This window comes from Neospora caninum, chromosome Ib (genome assembly GCF_000208865.1).
Source record: "Neospora caninum Liverpool complete genome, chromosome Ib".
Classification (NCBI taxonomy): domain Eukaryota; phylum Apicomplexa; class Conoidasida; order Eucoccidiorida; family Sarcocystidae; genus Neospora; species Neospora caninum.
This window is the reverse complement of record NC_018386.1, coordinates 540,772-567,446: the sequence shown is the minus strand read 5'-3', so window position 1 is coordinate 567,446 and position 26,675 is coordinate 540,772. Positions and strand designations below refer to the sequence as shown.

Here is a 26,675-nt window from a genome sequence, read left to right as displayed (position 1 = left end):
ACGCAACCAAAAAATGGGAGATCCTGTGGAGCAGTGGCTAGAGGACTGCCTCACCTTGCCCGGCAAGCTGCACCGCGCTCTGCGCCTCATGGCCCATCTCGAGCAAGAAGTGTCGCGGATAGAGACCCAGGTGAGGACCTCTTCTCCAGTAAACGCGGCTCTCCCTCTCCCGCCCAGGCGTTTCTGCTCCCTCTCGTCAACTGTCTTTTGGTAGCTATCGGCATCTATCTCTGCCAGAAACGCTCCCGCCCTCTCTGCCTTCCATGCCTCTCCGCCTCTCTATCTGTCCGAAAGGAGAAACACGCTTTTAGTCACTGCAACTTTTACAGGACGCGTTTCGTGCGCTGTCCTCTCACATTGGCGACTGCCAGAGTTTCCCTGCTTGCTTCTTCTGACTGTCTTCGCCGAAGAGCGTTTTTTCCCTGGCAGGGAGGTCACCCGTCGATGCGCTGCTGCGTCGTATAGGGCACCTCCCTGAATCTGCTTAGATGGAGGCGTGTGCATCCATGGACGGCGTGTCTCGACAAAGAAGACGTGCCGCGCGGGCACTGTGCCTGCGCTCATTTGAAATACCCTGGGTCTCTCTCTGCTTCAGTTTCGCGTGCGGGAAAAGGAGTACCTTGGACAACTGCGTCAGTCGCAGCAGCAAGGAACGCCGAGGCCAGCCCCGGAACAAGACGAGGAAATCGGGGCCATCAAGGTGAGGCAGGAGGAGATCTCTTCCTCTAGAGCCCACGACCCTTTCCTTCTTGACGTTGCCGGTGTTCTCCCTCAACCGCCGCCTGTGCCTTCCCTACCTTCACCTGTCCTGTCTTTGCCGTTCCTGTCTTTGTCTTTCCTGCCTTATGCGTCTCCTACCTTTGCTTCTCAGACCGTTCGATTCGTTCTTCCCCTGGGGTGTCTGTCAGCACATGTGTGCACCTGCGTGCGCCTTGTCCCCCTGCGTGTGTCAGCCGCTTGCCTCGCCGTTCTCTCCATTTGCTTTGCTTTTTTTTCCAGCGGCTCCACTTCAAGTGCCGCGCGTTGCTTCGCGAGAAAGTCGTGGTGAACAAGCAAATCGCGTCGTTCATCCACCATGAGCAGCAACGACTAGTGAAGGAGCGAGACAAACTCCTCCACTCCATGCACGGTCTCGGCGCCGCGGCGAATCTGAAGTCGCACTCCGTCTCCGTATCTCCGGAGCCAGGCGCGGCTGTGGCCGCGCCTGGCCACGCGGCCTCTGGCGTCGCCGGGGCGGGCGCGGTCGGGCCGCCCTCTTCGGGCGCGTTCGGCTCCACTCACGGCGGAGGGAGTGCAGGCGGCAGCACGGTTGGCCGCAGCGCGCTGAGGCGACGTGGCACAGACCGAAGTGCCCACCTCTCGGGGGCGAGCAGCGACGCAGCCCTCGTCCCCGGCGGAGGGCCAGGGCCAGATCGAGCGGGCCTCGGCCTAGACGGAGACGGTAGCTTCTACCCGCGGGGCGCCGACAGGGGAGGTTTCAACGGCGAGTTCCAGGTACGGCCGGATGAAGAAGTGGAGGAGTGGCCATAGGCGATTTCTGGAGGCGCGTTGCTGGCGCTGCGGCGTCAGCGGTGGCGACTTTTAGAGACGGATTGCGCAGCCAAAAGGGCTTGGGAATACGGAGTTAAAAGGTGGATTTGCAGCAAAAAGAAGCGTCTCCTCGATGTCATCCTGTGAAGTTGAGAGAGCAAATAAGAGGGGAGGATAGGAGAATCAGCTGGCGTCTGCTCAGAGGGGGTCGACCAGTGGAGAGAGGCGCACCGGCTGCACAGAGGCTGGCATGCGCGCATCCGCGGAGGCACGAAAGCGCGAGCTCGCCGAACACCTCCACCTGAGCTGGAAGAAGGCCTTTTTGGTCTTTTCCTCAACAGAGAAAGCAGAAGAGACTTTGCATTTGAACTGGACAGATCGTGTGCCTCGCGTGTCTCTTTCCGGTTTCCTTTTTGTGGCCTTTCTTATCGTCTCGTGCCGGCAGCATGCAGCCGACAACGCTGTCGTCTGGGGCTTTCCAGCTGCCGGTGTGTGAAGCCAGATATGTTTCCTCTCTTCCCCCTTCTTCGCCGCACCACGAGTCTTTGGCTCCGCTTTCCGTTCGGCTCCTTTCCTTGTGTGTTCTATTTCCTAACTCCGTCCCTTCTTTGCGCCTTCCTCAGACTGGAGCCCCGAGTGCGGTTTCTTCGGCCGGAGCGGGATCGACTGCGGGCGGGCGCGCGCGGCAGCAGGGAGGCCCTCACGGCCTCATGTTGGCGACGGGGGGAGGCCCGGGGGCGTGTCCGCCCTCGGCGGGAAGCGACGTCTCCGTCGGCTCGTCCACGGTCCATCCGCCACCAAAGAAGGCCCGGAAGGTAGGCAAGGTGCTGAGCCTCAGGAAAACGAGGAGAGAAACCTGCACTGCTCGAGCAAGGTGATTAGTCCTTTTCTGTCGATTCGATGCCGATCTGTGTCGTCTTCTGTCTTTTACCGGGGACTGCCTTCTTTCTGTTTGGTTCCTTCACGCCTGTCGCGTTTTGTCTGGGCGTTCTTCCCGCGACCTTGCGCGCTCACCTTCGCCGAGTCTTCCACGTGATGCCTACCCAAACTGTCTCCAGGCCCATGACAGCCACGGCGCCTCAGCGTCCCGCCTTCCCTCCTCTCAGTCGAGCACGGTGACCGCCGGAGCCGTGGGGACGGCTGGCGCGGCGCCTGGGCCCTCGGCTTCTCACCCGATTGGCGGCGCGCCTGGGGGGGGCGAAGGCCGAGGTTCAGTGGGCGTCTCGCTGTCTCCTGGCCTCGCACATGGAGCCCAAGCTTCGGGCTCGAAAAGCGGAGGCAGCGGCAGGTCGCGACACCACCCCTCCCACAGCGGTCGCAGCCGACATGATGGTTCGAGAGTAAGCAAAAGAAGAGACACATTCGGGAATCCGCGTTTTGACAAAGTCGCCGCGGATCGAAACGTGTCTGAGAGTACATCGAATCCACTGGTGGAAGCTCCCCAACACAGCCGCGCTTTTTTCTTCCCCTTCTTCTTGTCTGATATGCCCTTTGCCGCTTTTTCCCATCGACAACGTGCGGGTAGCCGGCTCTCCAAGAGTCCCTGCGTCTCTCTCTCTGGCTCGACCGCATCCGTGCTCTCGTTCTCCTCTCTCTCTCGGCTTCCTTCGCCGTCTTTGTCAGTCTCTGTCTCTGGGCTGTCTCTGGGCGATCCTGGTTCTTTTGTCCCCTCTCTTTCTCGCTCTCGTCCTCTCTCTGTTTTCTTTCTTCCTGTGCCTCTCGCTCAGTCTCTGACTTCCCTTGGTTCTCGCACAGCCGCGCTCCTCCCTTCCCTTTGGCTTCTACGCTGTCCGCCTGCGTCGGTGGGCCCTTTCGTGCTTCACTCCACATTTTTGCGGGCCGCTGCCTCTGCTGTTTCTTTTCTTCTCTCTGCCTGTTCTCAGGCAGGATCGACTTGTCCCGCGCCGGCCGTCTCTGGGACTCCGACGCCCGCGTTCGCTTCCTCGCACCGCCTGGGGCCGTCGCCGTACTATCCGTCGGCTGCCAGTCCAGCGCTCGACCCCTCTGGCGCGCATACAGCCATGGGTTCGGGCTCGGCGCTGCCGGGAGGCGCCGCGGGCCCCAGCATGGCCTCGAGTGGGGCCGGAACAGCCCCCAGCGAGAGCGCGGACACCTGGGAGGGAATTTGCCCCGTATGCCACAAGGGCGAGAGCTCCGAGTGCAACAACATGGTAGCATGCGACGCCTGTAACCAGTGGTTCCACTTTGAGTGTGTGGTAAGCCACACAAAGCACAAAAAGAACCTCAAAGACAGCTGCGTGCAGCGGAATGGGCGAGCCGGGAGGGCCGACTCCGCTGCATGCAGATGGGGGGACAGTCGCGGCCGGTGGCAGTTCCGCCAAGTTGCGACCTGAGCTGAAGTTTTTGACCTGGAAAAGGAAGCGGATGCATCCGGAGAAAGGAGACCCCAGACCAAACACCCCTGCACTTATACATATGTAGATGAATCCATACATCTTGATGTGAGAACGGTTACATTATATATATGTATATGTATATATATATATATATATATATGTTCACATGTGTGCGGATGTGTGGAGGTTTTGCATGTATGTGGACGGGGGGGGGGGGGGGGGGAGCGTAGGCGCATCGCGTTGTCTATACGGGGTGCGAAAGTATATTGTCGTTTTCGAGGTGGAGGGCGAGGCCGCCGTTTTTTCCCCTTGAGAATGCGAGGCAGTTGCGTCGTGCGGATTTTTCTTCGTTCAGGGCTACTCCGCCGAGACCCACGAGGACGACGCGTGGTTCTGTCCCCAGTGCTATCAGAACGGGCTCGTTCCCTGAGGGATCACGCTTCCTTTTTTTGTTGGCTCTGAAGCGAGTCGAAAGTGCGTGCTCTGTCTATACACCAACGGGCAGGGTGCGGAAGTCTCTGCATGCGACAAAGATCCGAAGAAGGCACGACCGTAGGGACCAAGGACTCCCAGACCGTCGGCGCCTGAGCGATTGCGAGATGAACGCCCACCGCCTTCTGGTTCCCCGCACACGCTCTGCACATTACCCAGAAAGACAGACTGGTCATGTGTGTGCGTTTACTGCGCGACATCTCGACATGTGTTTATACACTTCTTGGTGCCTATTTGGCTCTCCAGATTTGATTCACTTGCACATGCAGAGGCGTGTGTGCGTGTGTGTGTGGGGGGGGGGGGTGCCTACCTCTGGAGAATCTGTGCGGACAGTCTGACGTAGCTAGAGGGTAGGCTCTGCAGAGGCGATAGCGGCAAAAGCGCAGAGCGTGGCGCAGGACGGTCTCCGCGCAGGCGAGAAGGCCCCGGGAGACAGAGAGGAGACATCCGTACAGACCCGTGGAAGCGGCGAGGTCGTGTGTGGGGCGCGAGCTCAAGCGGAGCGGCAGAAAGGAGGACTGCGGAAGAAAAGAAACAGCTCTGTGAAAACGCGAGGACGTCCAGGCGTCGCTGTGGGACGCCGTCGGCGACACTCGTTCATGCGATATGCTGAAGAGAAAAAAGGGACAGATCTTTTCTATAAAAGATACATCCACATGGCGCTGCAAAGATTGCTTCAAGGGATACTACACAATTCACGGTTGCGGCGATACACATAGAAGCTGCGGAGGGAGGAGAACCAGCCCAGCGCTTTGCTTGTCTTGCAATGAACGCAAATGAAAGACCAGATAGCGCCATCCACGCAAGCTGGAAAAACGTGCGAACCTCGACAGCGGCAACAACGGGGACTTCCACGTCTCCTCACAGCCACGCGGAAGCCAACCGCATAAAATACATATATATATGATATATATATATATATATATCATATATATTTACATATATGATATATATGCTTGCATATATGTATGTATATGACCATATTATTTGTGGCGATCTGTATTTCGGCTTAGAGTGATGTGTGAAGATGTCTGCATCTGCGTGTTTGCCTCTGAGCTGTTTCGTCCACTGTCCGGGCGGGGGTCAGTGTTTCTGCCTCTCTGCTGCCTCAATTGGGCTCTATCTGCAGCCTGTCGGTGTCTCGAGTTTTCAGGGCGCGAGGTTGTTTCCGTGAATCGTAGACTTTCATCCGGTCAAAGAGACCAGGCCGTGATAAGACCCCACGCGGACATGGATCGCGCAAAGCCTTAGAAAACTGGCCTGTCTCCGCTGTCCCCGAGATTCATACACCCACGTTCTGAGAGAGCGACCCGCCCACCTCCATCGTTTTGTCACGAGAACGACTAGCAAAACGACTCAAGTGCTGTACACACACCCTCCCGAGAAAAACGATTTCCAACAGTTTATACTGTACTGCGTAGATTCACACGCACACGTACCAATGAGTCGACAAACGCGTTTAGATATTTCTATACCTATTAATACATATATATATATATATATATATGCACATGTGCATATGCACACGTGCGAAAACGATTTTTATACCAAAGTAGAAAAATATATTAATCGACACATGCACGTCTGGCGACGCTGTCTTGGAACAGTGGAAGATCCCAGGAAGTCCGATGAAGATTCGCGTTGCCTTCACGGCGACCTGACTCCCTAACGGGATTGCATGCACACCTGCGTTTTTCTCCTCGCAACGAGAAACCGGCCAGAAGTTCGCATAGATTTTCCTCGGCTGGTGCAGGAGCTCGACCTCATGCATGCGGCCCCGAAAGAACTCAAACTGTATATGATGGTTGGAATTTCATGTAGGAGTCAGATCCATCCTCCCTTTATATATCTACGGATCTACAGATATATATATATATATATATATATATATTTGCAAATACGAATACATAGGAGAATGCGTGAACGCCTTTTTTATCGGTGTGTGTAAATATGTGTGTACCATGCCTATTTGCGTTGGATTCTCTCTCTGCCTACGCGACTTTCTCTGCCAGCTCCGGGGAGAAGATTCTCAAGTCGCTTTCGGTGAGGACGCAGTCGAGAGGCTCGTCGAATCCTTCAGCGGGGATTTCGTCGACTTCTTGGCAGTCGAAAGCGATTCCACAGACCACGAGGGGTAAGGAGGCCTTCGTTGTCCGCCTCAAAGGCTCCGCCGTTCGGAGGCGATCAGAGACGGGGCCTGCTGGGCCCTAAAGGGACATCGTAGGAGAGAGGAAGGTGGGAAACAAGCCGACATCGTAGGAGACAGGAAGGTGGGAAACAAACCGACATCGTAGGAGAGCGGACGAGGGAGAGAGAGAAGAGGGATGAAAGCGAAGAGAGGGACCAGAATCAAGAGGAAGGCACCGCGCAACGTCAGAAACTACAAAAGGAGTAAAAGACGAAGAGACACACAGACGCGAAGAATAAGGCATGCAGAGAGTCTCAGGTTCTGTTTTTCTTCGCGCGGTGTTGAAGGGCGCCGACTCGGTTATGGGGTGGGACTAAAAGCATAATCAAATGAAAGGTTTGTTCAGCCACTGGCTCACCATCAACTACCTTGTTTCGACTTCGTACCGACTGTGTTATTGTAGCACGCCATGTTCGTTTGCGAGCGTCTCATGACTTACAAAGCAGTCTGTCTTGCTCTGTGACCGAGCAGCTTTCTCGTGTGTCCCCCGTCTTCTGCGCAGGTCCGAGAGCGTGCGGTCGTAAAAGCCGCCGCCGTAGCCAAGGCGCCGTCCAATCCGATCGAAGCCGAGAAGAGGGACCAGCAGCACGTCCGGCTCCACCACGGGATGGCGGCAATCAGACGAAGGGGCGGGGATGTTGAACTGCAAAGAAAAAGATAAACCGAAAAGAAGGAGAGTTGACACACGGTGGAGGGACACGAAACGGGAAAAGGACGACGCGAACGGCGAAGACGAGAAGGAAGAGAGACCGCGAAGGCGAAAAGAGGAAACAGGAACGCACTCGTGACAGCGAAAGAGGGAAGTGCGATCGAAAGCTGCTCTTTCCTGGGACAAGAATGAGGCCAGCGCATGCAAACGAGAAGCTGGCGGTTCTCTTCCCACGAAGAAGGATCGAAGCATAGCATTCTATAAACATTAGCTTACGGCGCGACAAAGATTCGCGTCTTATAATTACGTTGGTAGCATAAATATATGTATATATATATATGTATATATATGCACATATATGCATGTAGATGTGCATACGTGTGAACATGCGTGCAGATACGCATATATACATATATGTCCATTTATCTCTCTAAAGTTATAAACACAATGGTGTCCGGGAGGTAGTGGAAAGGGGTTCGAAAGAAGGCGAGCAGATTCGCGCGGTGACCTTTCCGGGGGCGAGCGGCATTCCGCAGAACCACTGTCTGAAGGTGAGGGGAGCGCGTTTTTCTTCGATGCAGGGTAAAGCGCATGCGTGGCCAAGCGCTTCCGCTAGACTCAGAAGAAAGGTGCAGTCGACTTCGCTTCCGATTGGCGAGTAGCCGCCAACAACGAGTGGGGCGACGCCTGGAAAAAACGCACGAGGAGACTCACATGCACATATGTATAGACACACTTGTGCATCTGTGTATTCACTTGTAGACACAAATGTACGCCCAAAAGTGTCCATACGCATATGTGTCTGGAGACGCATGATTACATATGTGGATAGAAATGGATGTATGCAAAGACTTGCCGAAATGTTGATCATCTTGTTGTCAAACATAGGTAGGAAGAGGAAGGACAAAGGATGAAAGAACGGCAAAAGAGGAAGATAGCGAAGGGCGCACAGAAGAAAAAGGCCGAGGGAGACCCCAAATGAGACTGCACCTGCGCGCAGGTGTCCGTCGGAATGGACAATCTGAGGATAGGCCGCTCCGAGCAAATCCCGAAAGAAGCTACGCATCTGTTGCCTTCTTTCTTCGTCGGTTTCTGCTCCGTCCTCTTCACGATCTTCGTCTTTCTCTTCTTGTGTGAACTGCATGCACTTGCCAACAAGGACACATCCACTTCCACGACCTCTTGCGGGTGCGTCGCGATCAGCTGGTGCCGCCTCTGGGCGCCTGCATGCTGTCCCTGTCTGGTGCGATTCAGGCGGAGACGGCGCGTACGAGGAAACCCCCTGGGCAAAAGAAGAAGTTGACGGGGATGAAGAAAAAGAAGAAGAGAGAGAAGGAGAAAACGATTGAGAAGATGGAGAAGAGGAAGGATATGACGACGTAGCAGTACTGGGAAGAGGAGTCTCTGAGGCGGAGGAAGGCGACGGCGCCTCGTTTCCCTTGCGCGACCCACTGAACCCGCTCGACAAGACAGCTTCTTCCGCTCTCGCTATTTCGTTCCTTCTGTCGCTTCCGTGGTCTGCGGCTTCACGTGCATTCACACAGAGTGAGAGCACACACGTGGTTTGGTCACTCCTCTCGCATGCATCGAGTCCACGCCCCGCCTCATGTGTTTGGAGGGTGTTTCTCGCATTTTCGTTCTCGTTCTCGCGCGTTGGAACGAAGCACGTTCTGCCCTGCGCGATAAGCCGCGCCCTGTGGAGACCGTTTCGTCGCGCCAGCAGAACTTGGCGCAGAGCGCGTTTCGCCTCGCGCACAGTTACAGAGGCGCCGAGCACCGTCTTTGCCGTTCCTAGACTCATGGCGGTGACAGCGCAGACGATCGACGGAGCTCGCATGCACAGAGGACAAAACCAGCCCGCTTGCTGCGGCCAGTACCGACCGATCTAAAACCGTAATGTCTACTTTTGCCGCGGCGGGCGGTGCGGTTAAACACTGGTCTACACGGTTGCCACGCGCGCAGGTACAGCCAGAGGGATCGCGAGTGCACACGCAGCAGCAAAGACGCATAGGTGCTCAAGAGAACGCCGAGGACCGAGGCGCGTGACAGAGCTGGATGCTATCGAAATCGGCCTTGGGAGGTGAAACACGTAACAGTCGATGCGCGATGCTCCTTGGTGCGGGGCGGAAAAAGAGGGCGAGACCGCCTGACACCACCAGAGAAACACAAACGCCCGTGCGGCTAGAGCGTGTGGGCCGGAGGCGAGAGACAGGAAGAGGCGCGGTATCGGGAGAGGTGAAGGCGAGGATGTGCACGAAACTCGGAAAGCTCAGCAGGGAAACCGAGAGAAGAGAATCCGGCGGCGACTTGGGAGGCGACAAACGCTGGTTTCCGCGGTGGGCTGGGGAAACCGTGCAGGGATGGCCTTGGGTACGGATTGATGCGTTCTCTGGCCACGAACTCACAATGACCGCCTTGCATGCATTGTGAAACTGTCAGAAGCAAGGTCCCCAACGGAGAGAAACGCGCGACGCGACGAGCTTTGCTGAGTCGACTCTCGGTGGAGAAGCGGTCAGCGCCGAGGGAGAGGGAGGATACAGAGTCTCCATTTTTGTGTCAGGCTACGTGAGCTCTCCGCCCTGACTTGAGAGTGCTCTCTGAAGCTGACCTGCCAGAGGCAACGCAGTTGCGAGAAAGCGCGCAGTCTTCGATCCAACGCAGCAAGAGCTTTTTTCGCTCGCCCGTCTTGGTGGGACTGAGCGACGGCTCAGCAGCCTTGGTTTTAATCCTGGAAAAAGAACGCACTGATGGGGCGGCGTCGACAGGCCTTCTTCTGTCAGGCGAGTCCTAGGCGTGTAGAACTTGGGACGGAGAGGCAGAAGGAGTGCTGTCTCTGTTCCCTCCAACGGATCTGTGTCGTTCTCTTTCCTCCGCTCTTTCGGCTCCCCTGCCTGCTCAGGGCGAGAACAAGAGACGCTGGAGGACAGAGGCCGTGTATCCAGTTCGCTCGCACTTCTCGTCTAGATTCTTCTTCGAGTGTTCTCTCTCCTTTTCTTCTATTTCCTCTTCCTCTGCTACGGTCTCTCTCGCTCGAGCAGCCTCCCTGCCTCCGTGCTTCCCGCTCGATGTCTTGCGGCTCGCCACGAGGCGATGAATGGACGGTCTTTTTCTCACGACAGCTCCTGGAGGGGCCCGAAGAAGAAGACTGAAAAAAGGAGCAGAAGAAGAAAGAGGAGAAAGAGATGAAACAGAAGAAGGTGAAGAAGAAGGAGAAGATGAAGAGTCCGTCAATGCGTACCTCGCCCGAAGGGCGAGATCCGTGTGCAGCTGTGCTGGCGCTTGCCTGCGGAATTTGGCAGACCCGCAAGACGAACGTTCTTTGAATTTCGGCCTGACGCTTCAGAACTGACCCTCTTTTTCTTCGGCTCTGAACCCCCCTCATCGTTCTCCCGCCAGGCATGTTTTCTTGGAACCGATCCAGAGAACAGGGAACGGTGAGCTGGAATACATGCGTGATTTTTCGTGCATGCCCTAAATCCCTCGGGCCAGCCTTTTTGCAGTACGATGAACCGTCTCGAGACTTTATCCGACCGCCCAGCGCTCATTCTGGCGTTGCACATCCTCTTCGTTTCATTTTCGTTTCATTTCGTGCTCTTTGCTTTTTCGCACCTTCTGCGTCGACCTGCAATGAAGGTTCTGTTTCCGGCAGAGGAACTCGCTCGGAAATCGGCCAGAGCGGCGGGGCCGGCACCGCCTGCATGTTTTTGTGAACTCCGGGGCATTTCCGGGTGAATCTCTTTTTTCGAGTGGCGCGTGCATTCTTTTGCCTTCCACGTAGAAGACGCTGAAACACGTGCACAACTAACGTAGGCTGTCAGCCCCTCTTCCAACGTGCGCTGTTGTGACCTCGAGAACCCCCAGCAACGCCGAGGACTCTCCGAGCACCAAGAATAGGGCCAAAGCGGCAATCGGCGCGAGTGTAATCTAAGAATCGCGACCCAAAAACTAGTAACTCCTGCATTTTCTTTCAGTTTTGTCTCCGGTTAGGGACACCTCATCGAATCCGGGGTTGCAAGAATGCTTTCCCCCGCTGCACCGTCGCTGTACCTTCCTCCCCTGCCTGCAGATTTCCATCACGCTCCTCTGCACGCCTTCCGTTTTTTCGGAACACCACACGGACGTCTCTGCATGCGGCCCGCTGGGGTACACTTTCTCGTGGAGGATCCCTGTGGCGCCGGGGGTGATATCGACAGCCCCGCCGTTCACCGGGCGGCGGCCTCCGTACTCCAACTGAAAGGCAGCACATGACCTCCGATTCTGGCGCTGCAGGGAGACTGGTCTTTCTCCTGCGCGGCCAAAGCTCGTGCACCTCTCATTGGCCTCTCACTGGATACGTGCGCAGCTTGCTAGAGTAGCAACAGTACGTTCGACTACAGTGGGCATCTGCTGGATTCTCCCTGGTGCGCCAACGTCAGGTGTATGTACACCTGAACTTTGCCTCGAGCGGTCCTTCGTACACGCGAGGTGCAGCGTCGGGTGTACATACACCCCGAGGGACACGCCGATCTGACTCAGACCTTCTGGAGAGCTTCGTAGCTGGGCGTCGTCCGACGCCGAGACACGGTCTTCTTCGCTTCGTTTCTTTTGCCGTTCTCGCCTCCCGTCTATTAAGTTCGCTGCTGCCTGCTCTATCTGCACGGCTGGATCTCTTCTTTCTTTCCCACTTCGCCTCGTCTCTCTATTGCTCGTGGCGTATTGATTTTATTGCCCCGGACTCTCGTCACCGCCGGCCGGCTCTGTCCTTCTCGATCGTCCGGGCTCCTTCCTTCCGTAGGCCGCTGTTTTCTTCTTCACAGTTCAAGCCTATGGTGTCTACACGTCTCGACGGAAGATCTGCCGTCTTAGTCGTCGCTTTCTACGGCCCACTTTTGCCAGTTCGCCTCGTCTTCTCTCCGTCCGGAGCTGTGTCCAACAGGTCGAGAAATCTTCGCACATTTCTGTAGACCGCTTCGTGCACAGGTTTTATTGATGTAATTCTCGTACAGGCACTCAGCTAGTTATTAAGAGACACTCACGAGCCAAAACCATAACATGTAATCTCAATGGTCTGCGGTATAACCCTAACACACTTCCACTTTGTGTTCCCGTGGTCCCGTCTATTCAATGGCTCTCGGATAACAGCATTCCCGTGGATACAGCCGAGCGAGCGGATGCGCGGCGGTCGACCTTTGGCCCTTCGAAGTCGCCGCGCAAGTGTGTGCTTTTTTCAGACTGGCTGGTCTCTCGGATTCTCTCCTTCACGAGAACGCGGCGCGTCTGCGTCGAGGACTCCGTGCCCCGCCAGTGTGCATGGGAGAGGACTCGGTGCTCTGTTGTACGACGCATCACCGCCAGCGCGTCGATCTCTCCAGTGTGACTTCCCTTGCTTTTGTGGATCCTGCCTCTTGTTTCTCACATCGCTCGCTAAGGAACTATGTCTCCACTCGCCGTGCGAGAAGTCACCTCGTTTTCTTCACGTCCTCGCCGGCGGATCAAGGGTGATTGCGCAACCGAAAGTCTTGTCTTTCCTGGCCCCGCGTCTCTGTGCCCTCGTCTCTACAACCCTCGCGGCTGTCTTCCCTATGCGGGGCTGACCCGTGAGCAGCAGCTGCCACTATGAGGGTCATTGAGGTGTACAGACACCAGGTGGGTGGCCACTCCCGGTTGATGAAGCCGAAGGATTCCTCCAAGGTGTACAAGCCTCTGATTGAAAATGAGTACCGCTTCTACGAGAAGCTTGCAGGCTTGGGCGCGTCCAACGCCGAGTCAGGCCCCCTCCACATTCTCAAGAAATTCGTTCCACATTACTACGGCGTCACCGAAGTTTGTCTCCGAGCAGAGTTCCAGAAAGTCGACGAACCCCCTGGCTCGGCCGCCGGCACTGCTCTACCCGACAGCAATGAAGTCCTGGCATCGCCCCGCTCTTCCTCCTCCTCCGCTCCTTCGCCGTCCCCTTCCTCTTCTGCGTCGTCCGCATTGGCAGCGGCTGCCTCTTGTCCGTCTTCCTTTTCCTCTTCCGCAGCTTCGTCCTCGCCCTCCGCTGTGCCGTGCTGCGTAGGAGAAAAGGACGGCCTGGCTGCGCCAGGACGCGGACGCGAAGAAGTCCGTGGCGCCGCAGGCGAGGAGAGCCGAGAAGAACGGGAAAGCACCAGACGCCGGACAGAAGTGGAGGACGTTTGCCTCCCGTCTGTAGAGAAAGGCAGCGAAAAAGGTGCCGAGGGCGAGAAACCCCTGCCGGCCGGCCGCGCTGTTTGGGCTCTCGGCGTCGATCCCTACATCAGAGACAGGCTCATGGGCGGCAATCCGGAGAACACGGATTCTCGCCCACGTCTGCAGAAAACTGTGGGCGCCTCGTCCTCGCTCGCGCCCGCCTCCCTCCAGTCCCAGGAGAGCCCCGGAGACGCCGATGCGGCACCGCAGACAGAGTTTCGTTCCCCAGACGGGCGACATACACCGCATCCTTTCGAGAGCGTCCAACATTGGTCTGTCGCGGCAGGGGCGTTGCATTCGTCTGAGACACCTTTGCGCCTTCACGAAGGCCATGAAATACCCGCCGTCTCGTCGCAACAACCTTTGGCAGCGTCGTCCTCGTCTCCATCGTCTTCTCCGTCTTCTTCCGCTTCTTCTTCTTCCTCTTCCTCGTCTTCTTCTGCCTCTTCTTCTTCCTCGTCTTCTTCTTCTCCCTCTTCCTCTTCTTCTTCCTCGTCTTCTTCGTCTTCCTCTTCTTGTTCGTCTTGTTTGTCTGCTGCGTGCGGAGGCGGAGTGTCGAAGGGGGGAGGCGCCGGGCGAGCCGTGAGCGAGCATTTGCGGCACATTGTCTTGGAGGACTTGGTGTACGGCTTCAAGAAGCCTTGCGTGTTGGACATCAAGATGGGCAAGCGCCAGCGGAAGGTCGGCGCGTCGCCCGAGAAGGAGAAGAGGCAACTCGAGAAGAGCCTCAAGACCACAAGCCATGAACTCGGCTTCCGCCTCTGCGGCTGCCAGGTCGGCTGAAAGACATCTCAGAACACGCGAGAAAATAAGCATACTCGAGAGAAGGATAGATAGAATGAGAGAGAAATAGATCTGTAGAGATGGATAGAGAGAAAGAGAGGCCAGATAGCACGAGAGAGTCTGCGGAGTCACGCGACTTAGACTGTCGACGGACCACAAGGAAAGGGAAGAGATAGGGAAACGCTTGCAGGAGGGACAATTCTATATGCTTCCACCAGCGCATGTCGACACCATATCTATGCGTATGCATACAATTTTGTTCACACGTAAAGCTCCATCTACATATACAGCACAATATATATATGCATATATATACATACATATACATATATACGTCTACGTACATATATTTATATATATATATATATATATATATATTCATATATATATATATATATATATATATATATGTAATGGGGCAGAGACTGGGAAGGGCTCGTCGGATTCATGGCTCGGCGGATTCATGGCTCGGTCGAAACGCCTGTGCGTGCTGGCCTCGTACCGCTTCTGTGCGCATTTCTCTCCGTGCCTGCTCGTCTGTCGGGGGCGTGTCTGCGTCTCGTTTTCTGTTTGTTGCATGCGTTGTGTGCGCGTGTTGGGGTGCGTTTCTCCGTTCAGTTCTACAACAAGAAGTCTGACACCCTGTGCTATCGCGACAAATATTGGGGCCGGAAGCTGACGAAAGGTACGTGTCGATTTCGTCGTTTACTGTGCGCCTTCACCGTCTCTACGTCGCCTGCTCTTCTCCCAATTTTTGTCTCTCCAGTCGTCCCCTTGTTTTCACCGGGCTGCGCGGTGTGTGTCCACAGTGCGTTCGCGATCTAATTTTTATTTCAATTCGTTGAGTACCTTAAATAACCTTAACCAATAGAAGTTCATTCGCCCTCCGTATCTGCGTTTTTGTTTCTCACGCAGAGAAAGTTCCGAACGCAATTCGGCAGTGGTTTTGGAACGGCTGCACGCTGAACGTGGAACTGATCCCCGTGCTCCTCGATAAGCTAGACATGTTCTACAACTGTAAGTCCACGCGTTTTCTTCTTGGCCGTTGGATCTGATCCGACCGCTTCGCCTGCCCTCGCTCCTTCTCATTCCTCTCGCTCCTCTCGCCAATTGCTTTCCTCACCTCCTCCCGCTGTCTCCGCATGCCTCTGGTCTCTGCTCTTTCGTTTCCTTGCTCTCTTTCAGGCGTAGCCGAGCTAAAGCACTATCGCTTTTGGTCATCGTCCCTTCTCTGGGTCTACGACGGTGGCCTCACCGACCCTGAGGAAAGGAAACACTCTCTCGACATCCGCATGATCGACTTCGCAAACACAATCTTCCTCAGAGGTGCGCTCCTGCCTCTACAGGCGTCTCGTGTTTTGTCGCCGGCCGTTGCCACGCAAACCCGTTGTTCTATCTATCTATCTGTCTATCTATATCTATCTATCTATCTATCTATCTATATCTATCTATCTATCTATCTATCTATCTATCTATCTATCTATCTATCTATCTATCTGTATCTATCTATCTATCTATCTATCTATCTATCTATCTATCTGTATCTATCTATCTATCTATCTATCTATCTATCTATCTATCTATCTGTATCTATCTATCTATCTATCTATCTATCTATCTATCTATCTGTATCTATCTATCTATCTGTATCTATCTATCTGTATCTATCTATCTATCTATCTATCTATCTATCTATCTGTATCTATCTATCTATCTATCTATCTATCTATCTATATCTATCTATCTATTGGAATATGCGCGCTGACGCACATATGGAGAGTCATGACATTTACATGGATATATGCCCGTGTTACTGGACCACCATGATCACTCCGTGCACGTCTCGATTTTGCACATCAGCGTGACTGTTCGCCTCTGTGTTTGCCGTCGTCTCTGCCTGCTCACATCTCGTTTCACACTGGCGTATATCCCGGTGTATATACACCATCGTGTGCATGCTTGAGGCCGTGGCAATGAGGCGTGCATGCTCCATCTCTTTCTGCTCACGGCGGGTATCGCCGGGTCACAGGTGACGCGGGGCACGATCCCTCCGCGCTCCCAGGCAGCTCCAACCTCACGTCCGCATATTGGAGTGTCGTGCCGTGTCTTCCACGTTCTATTTTTTTGCATGGGAATGTGCGTTGTTTCGCCTGTGCGGTGGCTTGGACCACGTGTCGTCAGACAACCCAGCGCCGGATGAGGAGTACCTGTTCGGTCTCCGTAACCTGATGGAGGGTCTGCATGCGCTGTTGGCTTCCACAACAACGGCGCCGACTTCAAGCGTCTGCACACAGGCGTTCCCTGCGTCGCCCCAGCCGCTTTCGGGTGGCGTCTCGAAGCCCGCAGCCGGCCTCGCGTCGGGCGGCGCCGCATCTCTGCCTCCCGTCGCGGCGAAGGAGACTGGGGAGCGAGACACCGCGGAAGGCCTCCGCGAGGGGCGGGAAGGAGCAGACCTGAGGCCGGCTTCAGAGGCCGCGGAGGCTCGACCGGCGAAGGCGCACCGGGGAGCCGTGGGGGCGGGCGGCGTCTCGCTCGGCCCTGCGCCGCGCCGGCGAATGTCCGAGGCGGCTGAAAGTCTGCCTGGCGGCCGGAAGCGAGAGGCGAGGCGGAGTTCGAGTCGACCGCGGAAAGGCAGTGCGAGCGGCGCCTCGCGCACAAGCGCCCCGAGCCAAGGAGACTCTGCTGCTGGCGCGAAACACAGTGCCGGACCGAAGGCGGAGGAGAGGGAGACGGCGAGCAGCAGAAGGCCGGCGCCGACGCGCGACGTGCCGCTGTTGGCGGCACCGAAGGCGCAGTGGAGCCAGGGCGCCGCTGCGAGTGTGTGCGGCACGTTCGAGGACGAAAGAGGATCGCCTTGCCTGGAAGAGACGCGTTCTACGGAGGGTCCAGGGCCAGCTCAGTGGGGCCGCGCGCTGGCTGTGACGCCTGCGGAGACCCGCGCAAAGAGCGGCCACGCAAGGGCCTTCGAGGTGGGGAGCCGAAGTGCAGAGCCACCCGGGGCTGCGGGTGTATGTACACCCCGACAGAAGGCCAAGAGTGCGGGGCGGGAGAACGACGGGGCGCCGTCGGTTTCCAGGGGCCTTGGAGACGCGAACCTTTTGCAGTCGCCTCGCTCGCCGCCGGTGGGCGCCTGTGCTGTGACGCGGCGACGGCGAGGAGAAAGCCTCAAGACCGACAGCGAGGCCTCGTCGGAGGTCGAGGATAGAACAGGCAGCCTGCCTTCCGCACCGAGGGCCGCTGGAGGTGCCGTTTCATCGGCGGTTCATTCCCCAGCCCCGCGCCGCGACGTAACCTTCCTGCCTTCCCCGTCGTCATGCGCGGGAACAGCCGGAGGAGCCGCGGGGGTTGCTGGTGCGCCCTCCCTTCGCGATCCTCCACCTACGGCTGCAAAGCTCCAGAGAAGCCCCCGTGGCGGTCCGCTCGAAGCGGCGAAAAAACACACAGCCGGCGAGCGAGAGGCGAAGCTGGTCACCGTACCGCACCTTCCTCTGCCTGTTTTGAGCACGCGTCCGCCGCGCGTGGACTCCTCCGATTCGCCTTCGCTGTACCCGCCTCAGTCTGCAGCTCGCGGCTCGCAGGACGCATTCAGAGGGTTCCCCACGTTTTTGACCGGCGCCTCTTCACAGCCAACCCCTCGCGAGGAGAAACGGTCCGCGCCACACCGAGGACGCACAAACTTCAGGGAAGACTCAACGGCGGAAGCGGGCCAGTACGTGGCGGCGTCGAAGCCGCGACGGGTTGCGCCCCTCGGCGCGAAGAAGCCGGGTGGCCGCGGCCGGGGCGCGTCGCCTTCTGGGCGGCCTTCGACCGCCGAGGAGACGCGAGGGACGGCATCTGCGCATGCACGAGGGTTTTTGCCGACTGGCGGGCGGGGCGAAGACAGGAGCGTCGGCCGCGAGCACAGCCCGAAGACGCTCGCGAGCCGCCGTCAGCGGGTCCTCCGGGAACGCGCTGTTGCGGAGAGGCGCCGCGAAGAGACGCTGCGCCTCGCGATGTGCAGAGAGGAGTTTCGTTTGCGTGCAGAGCGGGAAGAAGCGATGCGTGCGTCGTCCTGCACGCCCGCCATGCAGGGTGCGAAGCGCATGCGAAGGGCGGCCGCGAGTCGCCTAGACGGCGAAACATCAGAGCGGAGCGACGGGGAAACCGCCCACTCGGGCGCCGACCAGAACGCCCCCGACAGCGACGATGGGAAGGGTGCGAGAGGTGAGGCGTTTTCTGGGGACGCGCATGCAGTTGGGGCATCGCATGCAACAACGGAGGATGAAAGAGCGAGTGCGTCAGCGGGGCGGGCTCTGCATGCGGATGTTCAGACGCAGGACTCGAATTCTCAGACAGACTTGTCTTCTGCGCCGGAGCCGACGTTGACGGTGCTGGACACCAGACACAAAAGTGCTGGTGCGTCAGTTGCCGATCTGGGCGACTCCCAACCTGGCGCGCCTCGCCCAGAAGCCTCCCCTGCGACGTCTTCCTCTGCTTTCCCTGCTTCCTCTTCGTCTTCCTCCGCGGCGTCATCGTCGTTTGCCTCTGCAACTGGTGCGTTTTCGTCTGAGTCTTCTGTGTCGCCTGAATTGGCGGGCGGCGTTTCGCACGCGTCCCGGGGGACCAAGCCGGCGCCGGCGCCGCTGTGTCTCCATTTGGGGGGCGCCGAGGCCCTCGTGGAGGCGCGGGCCGCTCCGCCCGTCGCGCCTCTGTCTCCGGTGCCCGTGTCGCCGTCGTTCTCCCGCGGGGTGTCTCCGCTTGCGCTGTGTGAGCGAAGCCTGTTCTCGCTTCTGGAAAGGCACGCGGAGGAAGGGAGTGGCGGGCCTTTGTCTCCTCGAGGCGCATGCGCCCCAGGCGCGAATCCGGAGACAGGTTCGCCAGATCGACGTTCTGCAGGAGAGACACCTGTGGGGCGGTCGAAAGCTGTCGAAGCAGCTGGCGAGGACGTCGAGTGGCGAGAGGGCCGTGAGGCCCTAGTGAAAGAAGGAACGGCGGGGGAGGCAGGAGAGGGGAACGGTGGGACTGCGGAGGTCAGGAGGCGCGGCGGAGAAGACGCGAGAGGCAGCGAGCGGCAAGGAGAGGACATGGCGAAGACGGAAGAGGCGACGCAGGAGCCCAGTGCGGGCGATCAGGAGGAAGATGCGATAGCGGTAAGACATGCAGGCGAAGCGGGTGAGCATCCAGCGCTGACTGCGTGGGCGGAGGCGAGGTGCGAAAGGGATCACGGGGACACGACAGACGAGAGAGCTCGGGAGACGCCAGGTGGAAATGGCACGGAGGGGGCGGGTGAAGCGGCGTTAGTGAGGAAGGAAGGAGAACGCGGTGAGAAGGCAAAACAAACGACAGCGAGGAAAGCCGAAGGGCGTCGGCAGCGCGAAGAAAGCGAGACAATCCGGACGGAGACAGGAATGGAGCAACAAGACGTCGGCCACAGCGGTGCACAGAGGCCAGAGCGACAGACCGGAGAAGAAGGCGAGAATGCGCTCGGAGATGAAGAGGCTGAGGGACCGAGCTCTGTCATCCGCGCGATGGGCCCGAGAGGCCAGAACGACCCGGACGCAGAGGTGGTGCTGCCAGGGAGTTCCGAGGACAGGCGCGCTTCCCGGGAAGGAAACAAAAAGGTGACGAACCGAACCGCGGCCACGCAGACGGAGACGAACGCAGCAAGGGAGGTGCCCGAGCGTGCAGGAGGCTTGGGAAGACTGTGCAGCCTAGAGAGCGAGAACACGAGCCGCGACAAACCCATCGTGTCTGCACAGAGGACCGAAGACAAAGGAGAGAGGCTGACAGAGCAAGACGCGAGTTCGACAGGGAATCCGAGGCAGGTGACCGAGGCTTCACAGGAAACGAGCGGCGTCGGCGCTACAGAGGGCGCCGAGGCAGAAGGCCGAGAGGCGGGTCCCCTGCATGCCGGGGATGTTGCATGCGCTTCTGGGGACCAAGGGGACGGTGCGAAAAGAGGACGTGTAACACGGGCGTCGGGTCCTGCTCGAGCGGGCGAACAAGCAGGAGAAGAATCGCAAGAAAAGTCGTGGAAGAGCGTGGCTGTGACGCTCGATGAAGAGGCCAGAGAAAGCGCGAAGGAAGACACAGAACACAAGCGACCGGCTCGAGAGGAAGGGACTCTTCTCGGTATAGACGAGAGAGACATGGATCGGCACTCGTTGCGTCGCGCGGCTGCGCATCCCTCTCCTTCGTCCACCCTTTTTCGATCTACCGCTCGGGATTCTCCATCCCCCCCTCGCATCGTTTTTCATCCTGCTCTTTCGCCTTCTCTTGCGACTCCGCTTTCGCCTCCGCTTTCGCCTTCGCTGCCGCCTTTCTTCCTTTCCGCCCCGTTGGCTGCATGCCCGGTAGCCTCGCCGCTTGCCGCTGTACCCGTGGCACTGGATCTCCCGCCCAGGCTTCCGACTGCGGGAATGCATGCGACTCCTGAAGAGACCGAGGCGACTCCAGGCGCAGCGCGGCACGTCGAAGGAAGTCTCTTCGTGCCGACTCCGTTCTTCAGGTCGGTCTTCGTCGGGCGGCGATCCTTTGCTCTTCTTGTCTCTCTCCAGCGTCTGCTTATACTCCGTTCTCGTCACCCCCGCACATAATCTGTCTACTCGTTCTCCTGTTCTTCCTTCAGTTGTTATCGACTTCTCTCTACATGTTCACGTCTCGCGCTGTATCCACCTCCTCCGCGATTTCTCGCCACGTCTGTGCTCATCTCTCCATCGATATAAATATCACGACACGCGTACGAATATATGCTCGAACGCCGTACATGCGTTTTCGACCGCTTAGACCCATCTGCCCTGACCCGTGCGAGCGCAACTGTTTCGACTGTGTAGCTAAATGCGCTGCCTTTCTTCCTCCCCTCCCGTCTGTAGCTCCAGACACACGAGGCTGCATACACATCTGACGTCCCTGGACGGAATCGTGGGTCGGCTTCCCCAGTCGCTGGCTGCGCGTGGAGTTAACCAGTCTCGCTTTTTCGCTTCCCTCTCTGTTCGAGTGGTTTGACCGAAACGGCTTCGCACGCGGGCGTGCGGTCCCGTTCTGCTTCGGCTCATGCACCCTGCAGTCCTCGGTTTTCGCGTGTTCTCTGCAGGCGCTCGCTGTCGGCTCCAAACTTGCGTCGGCCGAACGACGGACGTGCAGCCGCGTCGCTGCCTGTGTGCCACTGGATGGGCTTCCCCGCGGCTCTCTACGCGACATGCCTGCAGGCGCACCAGCCGCACCGCATGCATTCGCTTATCGGGTACTGGAACGATTCAGACATGACAGAGTCAAGCGACTTCAGCGAGTCAGAGAGCGACTCCGACAGTGAGTCTGCGACTGCAGCGAAGGGCGAGGAGAGCGAAGCGGAGGACGGCCCCCCGGAGACAGACGGCGGGGACGACTCGACTTCCTCGTCGGGGTCGAACGGCGAGGAGACGCGACGAGGCATGCGAAGAGGCTCCTCAAACGGCGAGTTTTCTTCGTCGTTCTCGTCGGGAGACGAAGAGGATATTCTCGCCCCGCGGGCAGCTTCGTTCCACGACGACACGGGCTACGACGCTGGAGACGACCTCGCGAAGGCGGGCGGCATACGAAGGTCTGAGGTGCCCACATTGAAGGCTGCCGCGGTCGCCATGCAGAAAGCAAACGCCAGGTGTACACAAACGTCGTCGGGGGTATCGACAGCGCGGGCCTGGACGCGAGAGGAGGCGAGAACGCGGGGCGCCGCTGCGCCGGAGCCTTCGTCGGCCCAGTTCCAGAATCGCCAAACCCGCGACCGGAAGAAAAGCCTGAAGGCGGCCGAGAGCCGAGGTGGCGAAGCCCTCCCGGACTCGAAATCGCTGGTGCGAGAAGAGGCGCGCCGACCGCGCTCCGGCGACGAGACGAGTCTGGGGCGACGCCCCGCCAGCAGGCATCGCCGAGGCCATCGAGCGACCCGCGACGCGCTGGAGGCGCTCCTGGGCAAAGGCGCGGAGGCCGATGACGAAGGTGGAGGGCGGAGGGGACGGCGCCGCATGCACAGGGGAGACTCACCGCGCCGATCGCGCGGAGACGGAGAGCCAGGCGCAGCTGAAGGCGGTCGCGGGGACCGTTTTGAACGAGGCGACTGGACCGCCGGCGAAGAGGAGACATCTGCATTCGCCTCGGATGCAGAGGTGTCTCCGTGCGACAGAGAGAGCCGCAACCGCGAACGCGCGCGCAGAGTCCGAGGGGCGCGCAGAGGAGAGGGTGGAGGGAGATGCGAAGAGTCAGGAGAGAGACGTTTGGGGCGAGGGAAGCGAGGCGACGCGCGGCGGTCGCTGGATCGGAGGCGTGTCGCCGCGGAGGCGCGGCCGGAAGCGGGGCTCCCGTCAGAGTTCGGCAGTTGTGGAAGAAGCGAGACGGAAGGTCTAGGGGCCTCGTTGTTTCGTGGAGTCGACAGCCGCACTGGACGAGAAAGGGGGAGAGTGCGGAGACACAGCGGGCCGCGAGAGGAGGTGAGGGCAGGCAGCCGAGAGAGGACTGGGACTGCCATGTCGCTGTCGTCGGGAGAGTCTGCGGGAGAGAGAAGGCCCGGTCAGAGTCCCTGCACGGAGCGACACACTGAGGGAAGAGATGCCCCGCGACGCGAGAGGCATGACGAGCCGTTTGACGCGTCACAGTCTCGGTCCGCCGTCGACCCCCGACTGGCTTCGTCGCCCTCCCTCTGGTGGATGTACACCTCAACCCCGTGGCTGCGGCCTTCGAGTCCCAGCCACGTGGCGCATCCAGGTTTCTTCGCCTCCAGGTTCGCCCCCTTCCTGTCGGCAGGGCGTAGCTTGACGCGGTTGCGACCGTTCAGCTGTCTGTTCTCGCGGGGTGCCTGCGAGCCTCTTCAGCTGAGTTGCCCCTCCTCTGCCTCTCCGTCCCCCGCGTCAGACTTGCCGCCCGCTGCCGTGCTTCTCCCCGTCCCTTCCTTCGGCTTTTCAGAAGCGTCTGCGCATTCGCGGCCTTCCACGGAAGGCGAAGCGTCTGCCGACGCAACGCGGCACGCAGCCGAACCCGGCTGCCAGCTCTCGCCCCCCTTTTGTGCCTCGCCGTTTCCTCTCTTCGACTTCGCAGACGCAGACGTCGCCGACGGCGGCCGAGGCTCCAGCGGCTTCGCCTTTTCGTTTTTGCCGCCCCTGACGCTAGGTGAGGGCGCGGGCCCGCACGCCCCGGAGACAGTTCCCGCCAAGGGCGGAGACAGCCGGGGCGAGGCCGGGGACTGCGGAGACAGGGTCGGCAGCTCGCGACACTGCAGCCGACGGCGAAGGCGGCGCGACGGAGGCCGCCGGCGGCAGTTCGTCAGAGGCCGAGGCAAAAGTGGTGGGTTCCCCCGGGTGAAGGCGTATCGGCGCCCTCTTGTGGGGTCGCTCCCGCCCGTGGCTCGTCGGCATTCTGTCTCCTCGTTTCCACACGACGTTCTCCTTTCGCCCGCCAGTGTCCCCGCAGTCGCGGACCCTTTCGTTGCGTTCAACCCGATCTTTCAAGCTGGGGATGCGCCGCTGCCCTACTGGCTGTCACCGGTCGCTCGCCCGACCCCCGCCTCAGCCCTGCTGACTCCCGACGAAGAATCAGGAGCGCATGCAGACGCGGAGACAACCGGCGCGGCGCCGCATGGCTTGCCTCCTGAAAGAAGCGCGACTGCGCCCTCCCCGGGTTTCCCGGAGGGGACGTCGGTGGGGTGGACGCCGCTGGTGCTCGGCGGGGACTCTGCGCGTCGCCTCGGCTTGGGCCTGGGGCTCGGGAGGCGCAGCGGGGAGGCGGTGGGGGCCGAGCCATGCGACGCGCCTCCGCCGCTCTATGCGTCGTGCGCCTCGCCGGGCGTCTCCAACGCGCCTGCAGGGACACCCGGCGAACCACGAAGGGAGAAGAAGAAAGAGATAGGGTAAACGCCAATGGGCCAAGGTAGGGGCGATGCAGGAAGGGCCGGAAACCGCACGGTGAAGCGTGGACGAATGCAGTTTACAGACGCCGCTCGGGGGCGACAGGCGATCGGCTGCAGGCCCCGCCTTTGCTCGGAGCGGCCTGGGCGGGGGCGGCTTTCCGTGCATGCAAGAGAAAGGGCCAGAACATGAACCAAAGGCGTTTCTGTCCACCTCGGTAGAGCAGGTGGCGTTCGGCAGCAAGGCGCCGCATCGCCAGAAAAAAGCCCAGGGCGCAAAGACGTGGCTTCTCTGCAGTCGAAGGGACAGATAACCGGGGGCGAGCGAGAGGGTGGCGAGACAGACGGAGACGGGACGAGGCTGTGAAGGCGACAGGAAGCCTGCGGAGGGCGGCGGGGAGAAGGCCCTCTCGGAGCGGAAACAAAAAGAGAGGAGAGGAAAGAGAGAGAAACGACAATGGCGAGAGAGAAGGCAAGCGGAGTTGACACGTGGAAGAAGGCACCACAGGAAGAGTAACGAGATCAAGGAAAGTGCCCCGCGGAATTGAAAGGTTTGCGCATCCCGTCGCGGGTGGCGAATAGGGCATCTTAGGGGAGGATTTGTCCCAGCCCTCCCGTGCGCAGGGTGCGCGGGAGGACACGAAACTCCTATAAAGAATCCGTCGAGCGATGGGTAGTCGCGCTGGGCATGGTGTGGATGTTGCGTTCCACCGTGCAAAACGAGACAAAGGGAAAACGAGAAAATGGACACGACCTTTTTCTATGTGGCGACAGTTCCCGCCCCGCTCTGGGGCACTTACTCAGAGAAGCTTATACCTGAAAACGTCAATTTGTGGGTATCGGCTTTAGCGCTTGTGTGTCCTGGGCACAGAAAACATCCCTGCGTGTCCTGCGTTTCTGCGGCACGCCACGAGCTTGGGTTGCCCTCTGGCGTTTGTGTGTGTGTAAACTGAGGATTTCGCGTTTTGTGCAAAGCGACAGGTTGGGCTCTAGCAGACTCCTGAGGGTCACGAGAGCCCATTAGGTTCTGTTTTTTAAGGACACGCAGAGCGAACGATCTGCGATGAACAAGGATGCAATCCTCTCTTCCACGTGACGCGGCACCGTGGCCGGCGCCCTCTCGCTCGTTCTCTTGTGTTTTCTTGGTTCACGCTCTCGGTCTGTGTCTGTCTCTGTGCCCTTCTCTGGTTCTTTCTCTCTCTGTTCCCGTTGCTCTCTTCGTTCTCTCTCTGCGTTTCCTTCTCTGTCTCCGCGCTTCACCAGGGGAGAGACTAAATCGCGTGGCGGAGCATCGCTGCTTCACGCCGTGCTGCGAGCGCATGCAGAGACGCGGGACTAGGCGAGAGTTCCCCTCTTTGGCGCCCCACACGCGTCTCCTGGAAGAGCCACAAAATTACCACACACATCCATTTAGTTGCAGACACCACGGCAGTCCCTCGCGTTCCGTGTCTTTTCGAATCCTTCAACACTCAGACTCAGCCACGCCCAGCCACACAAACTCCCCGTCATCCCATTGCGCCTAGTCTCAGTGCATGCATCGAACTATAAATATTTACGTCGTAGATCCAACTATCGAAACGTGTCTCCATCTGCTTATACACATAATTAAATGGAGACACATATCTGCATACATCGGTAGGTCTATACAAAAATACATACAACTATGTATCTATCATATATATATATATATATATATGTATATATTGCAAATATCATTCTCGCGTGATGCGTGTATCTATCAGTCTATCTATCTATAGATATAGATGAGTGGATACACCGATTTATTTAAGCCGATGAAAAAAGGAATCGCAGAAGACGCCCGAGGCGGCACCTTTCGGGCATCCCCCGGTGCATTTCGCGTGGCGAGGGCTGCGGCACCAGAGCGCGGTTTCAACTGCCGCAGCTCGTGGGGAGGAAAGCCTGCTTCGTTGTTTTCGACATACGCAGCATCAACCCGAGGCATATGGGCCATCAAGCCGCAAAGAGAGCCCCCCGTCGACGTGTGAGTGTCTCCACTGTTTCACGATTTGCGCGTCCGTTAAATTTCACGATTTGCGCGCCCGTGAGCACGAATCACGGGAAGTCGCAACGAGCCAGGGTCTCACGGGGCGTCTGGCTTCGCAGAGAGATTTGGTCTTGAAGGGAAGATGATCGAAATGCCCTCGGACGCATAACGAGGCAAAATTGGTTTTCCGGGGTTTGCGATGCAACAGAGGTCTGGATATCCACACAGTGTGCGTTGGGATGTGAGGAAGGCGAAGAGCCCCAACTGGAAGCGACTCTGAGGCCAGGGGAAATAGATTACATGTGCTCGTAATACATGTGATCGTCTGCGATGCGGCAGTTCAAACGGCGATTTGGTTTCAATTTGGTGACACGCGGGGCTGCCGGGGACTGCCGACGGCCGCAGGTGTCTCAGCCTTCACACGGTTCCGCCTGGTGGCGAAACAAGAGACACAATGTGAGTTTTTCGGAAAACGCGAGTTTACAGGGATGCATGCAAATGCAGCCGCGCGTCTGGCGGTGCGACCCAGCCACCGGAAATGCGGCCGGCTAAAAGTGCACGCAGAGACACGACGGCACCAAAAGAAAAAAAAAGACAGAAGAACGCGTGCGCCATAAACACAGCAACAGTCAATC

General features: G+C 58.3%; 3 protein-coding genes across 3 annotated transcripts; 2 read left to right on the top strand and 1 right to left on the bottom strand.

The window, feature by feature from the left end:
• Positions 1-13: 13 nt before the first annotated feature.
• NCLIV_002990 (putative PHD-finger domain-containing protein) lies at positions 14-4,317 on the top strand (the record flags this gene model as incomplete). Its single annotated transcript, XM_003879798.1, has 7 exons — positions 14-130; positions 596-700; positions 1,000-1,494; positions 2,154-2,345; positions 2,589-2,870; positions 3,414-3,746; positions 4,243-4,317. 7 exons carry the CDS (start codon positions 14-16, stop codon positions 4,315-4,317), a joined length of 1,599 nt encoding a protein of 532 aa, XP_003879847.1.
• A 2,053-nt stretch (positions 4,318-6,370) lies between these two features.
• On the bottom strand, positions 6,371-7,484 carry NCLIV_002980 (putative 5-formyltetrahydrofolate cyclo-ligase domain-containing protein; the record flags this gene model as incomplete). The annotated part of the gene is made up of 3 exons (XM_003879797.1): positions 6,371-6,586; positions 7,007-7,210; positions 7,350-7,484. The coding sequence occupies 3 exons, from the start codon at positions 7,482-7,484 to the stop codon at positions 6,371-6,373; spliced, it is 555 nt and encodes a 184-aa protein (XP_003879846.1).
• Positions 7,485-12,811: 5,327 nt separating this feature from the next.
• On the top strand, positions 12,812-24,042 carry NCLIV_002970 (hypothetical protein; the record flags this gene model as incomplete). Its single annotated transcript, XM_003879796.1, has 6 exons — positions 12,812-14,179; positions 14,807-14,873; positions 15,104-15,205; positions 15,374-15,514; positions 16,370-20,679; positions 21,262-24,042. 6 exons carry the CDS (start codon positions 12,812-12,814, stop codon positions 24,040-24,042), a joined length of 8,769 nt encoding a protein of 2,922 aa, XP_003879845.1.
• Between the last annotated feature and the right edge of the window lie 2,633 nt (positions 24,043-26,675).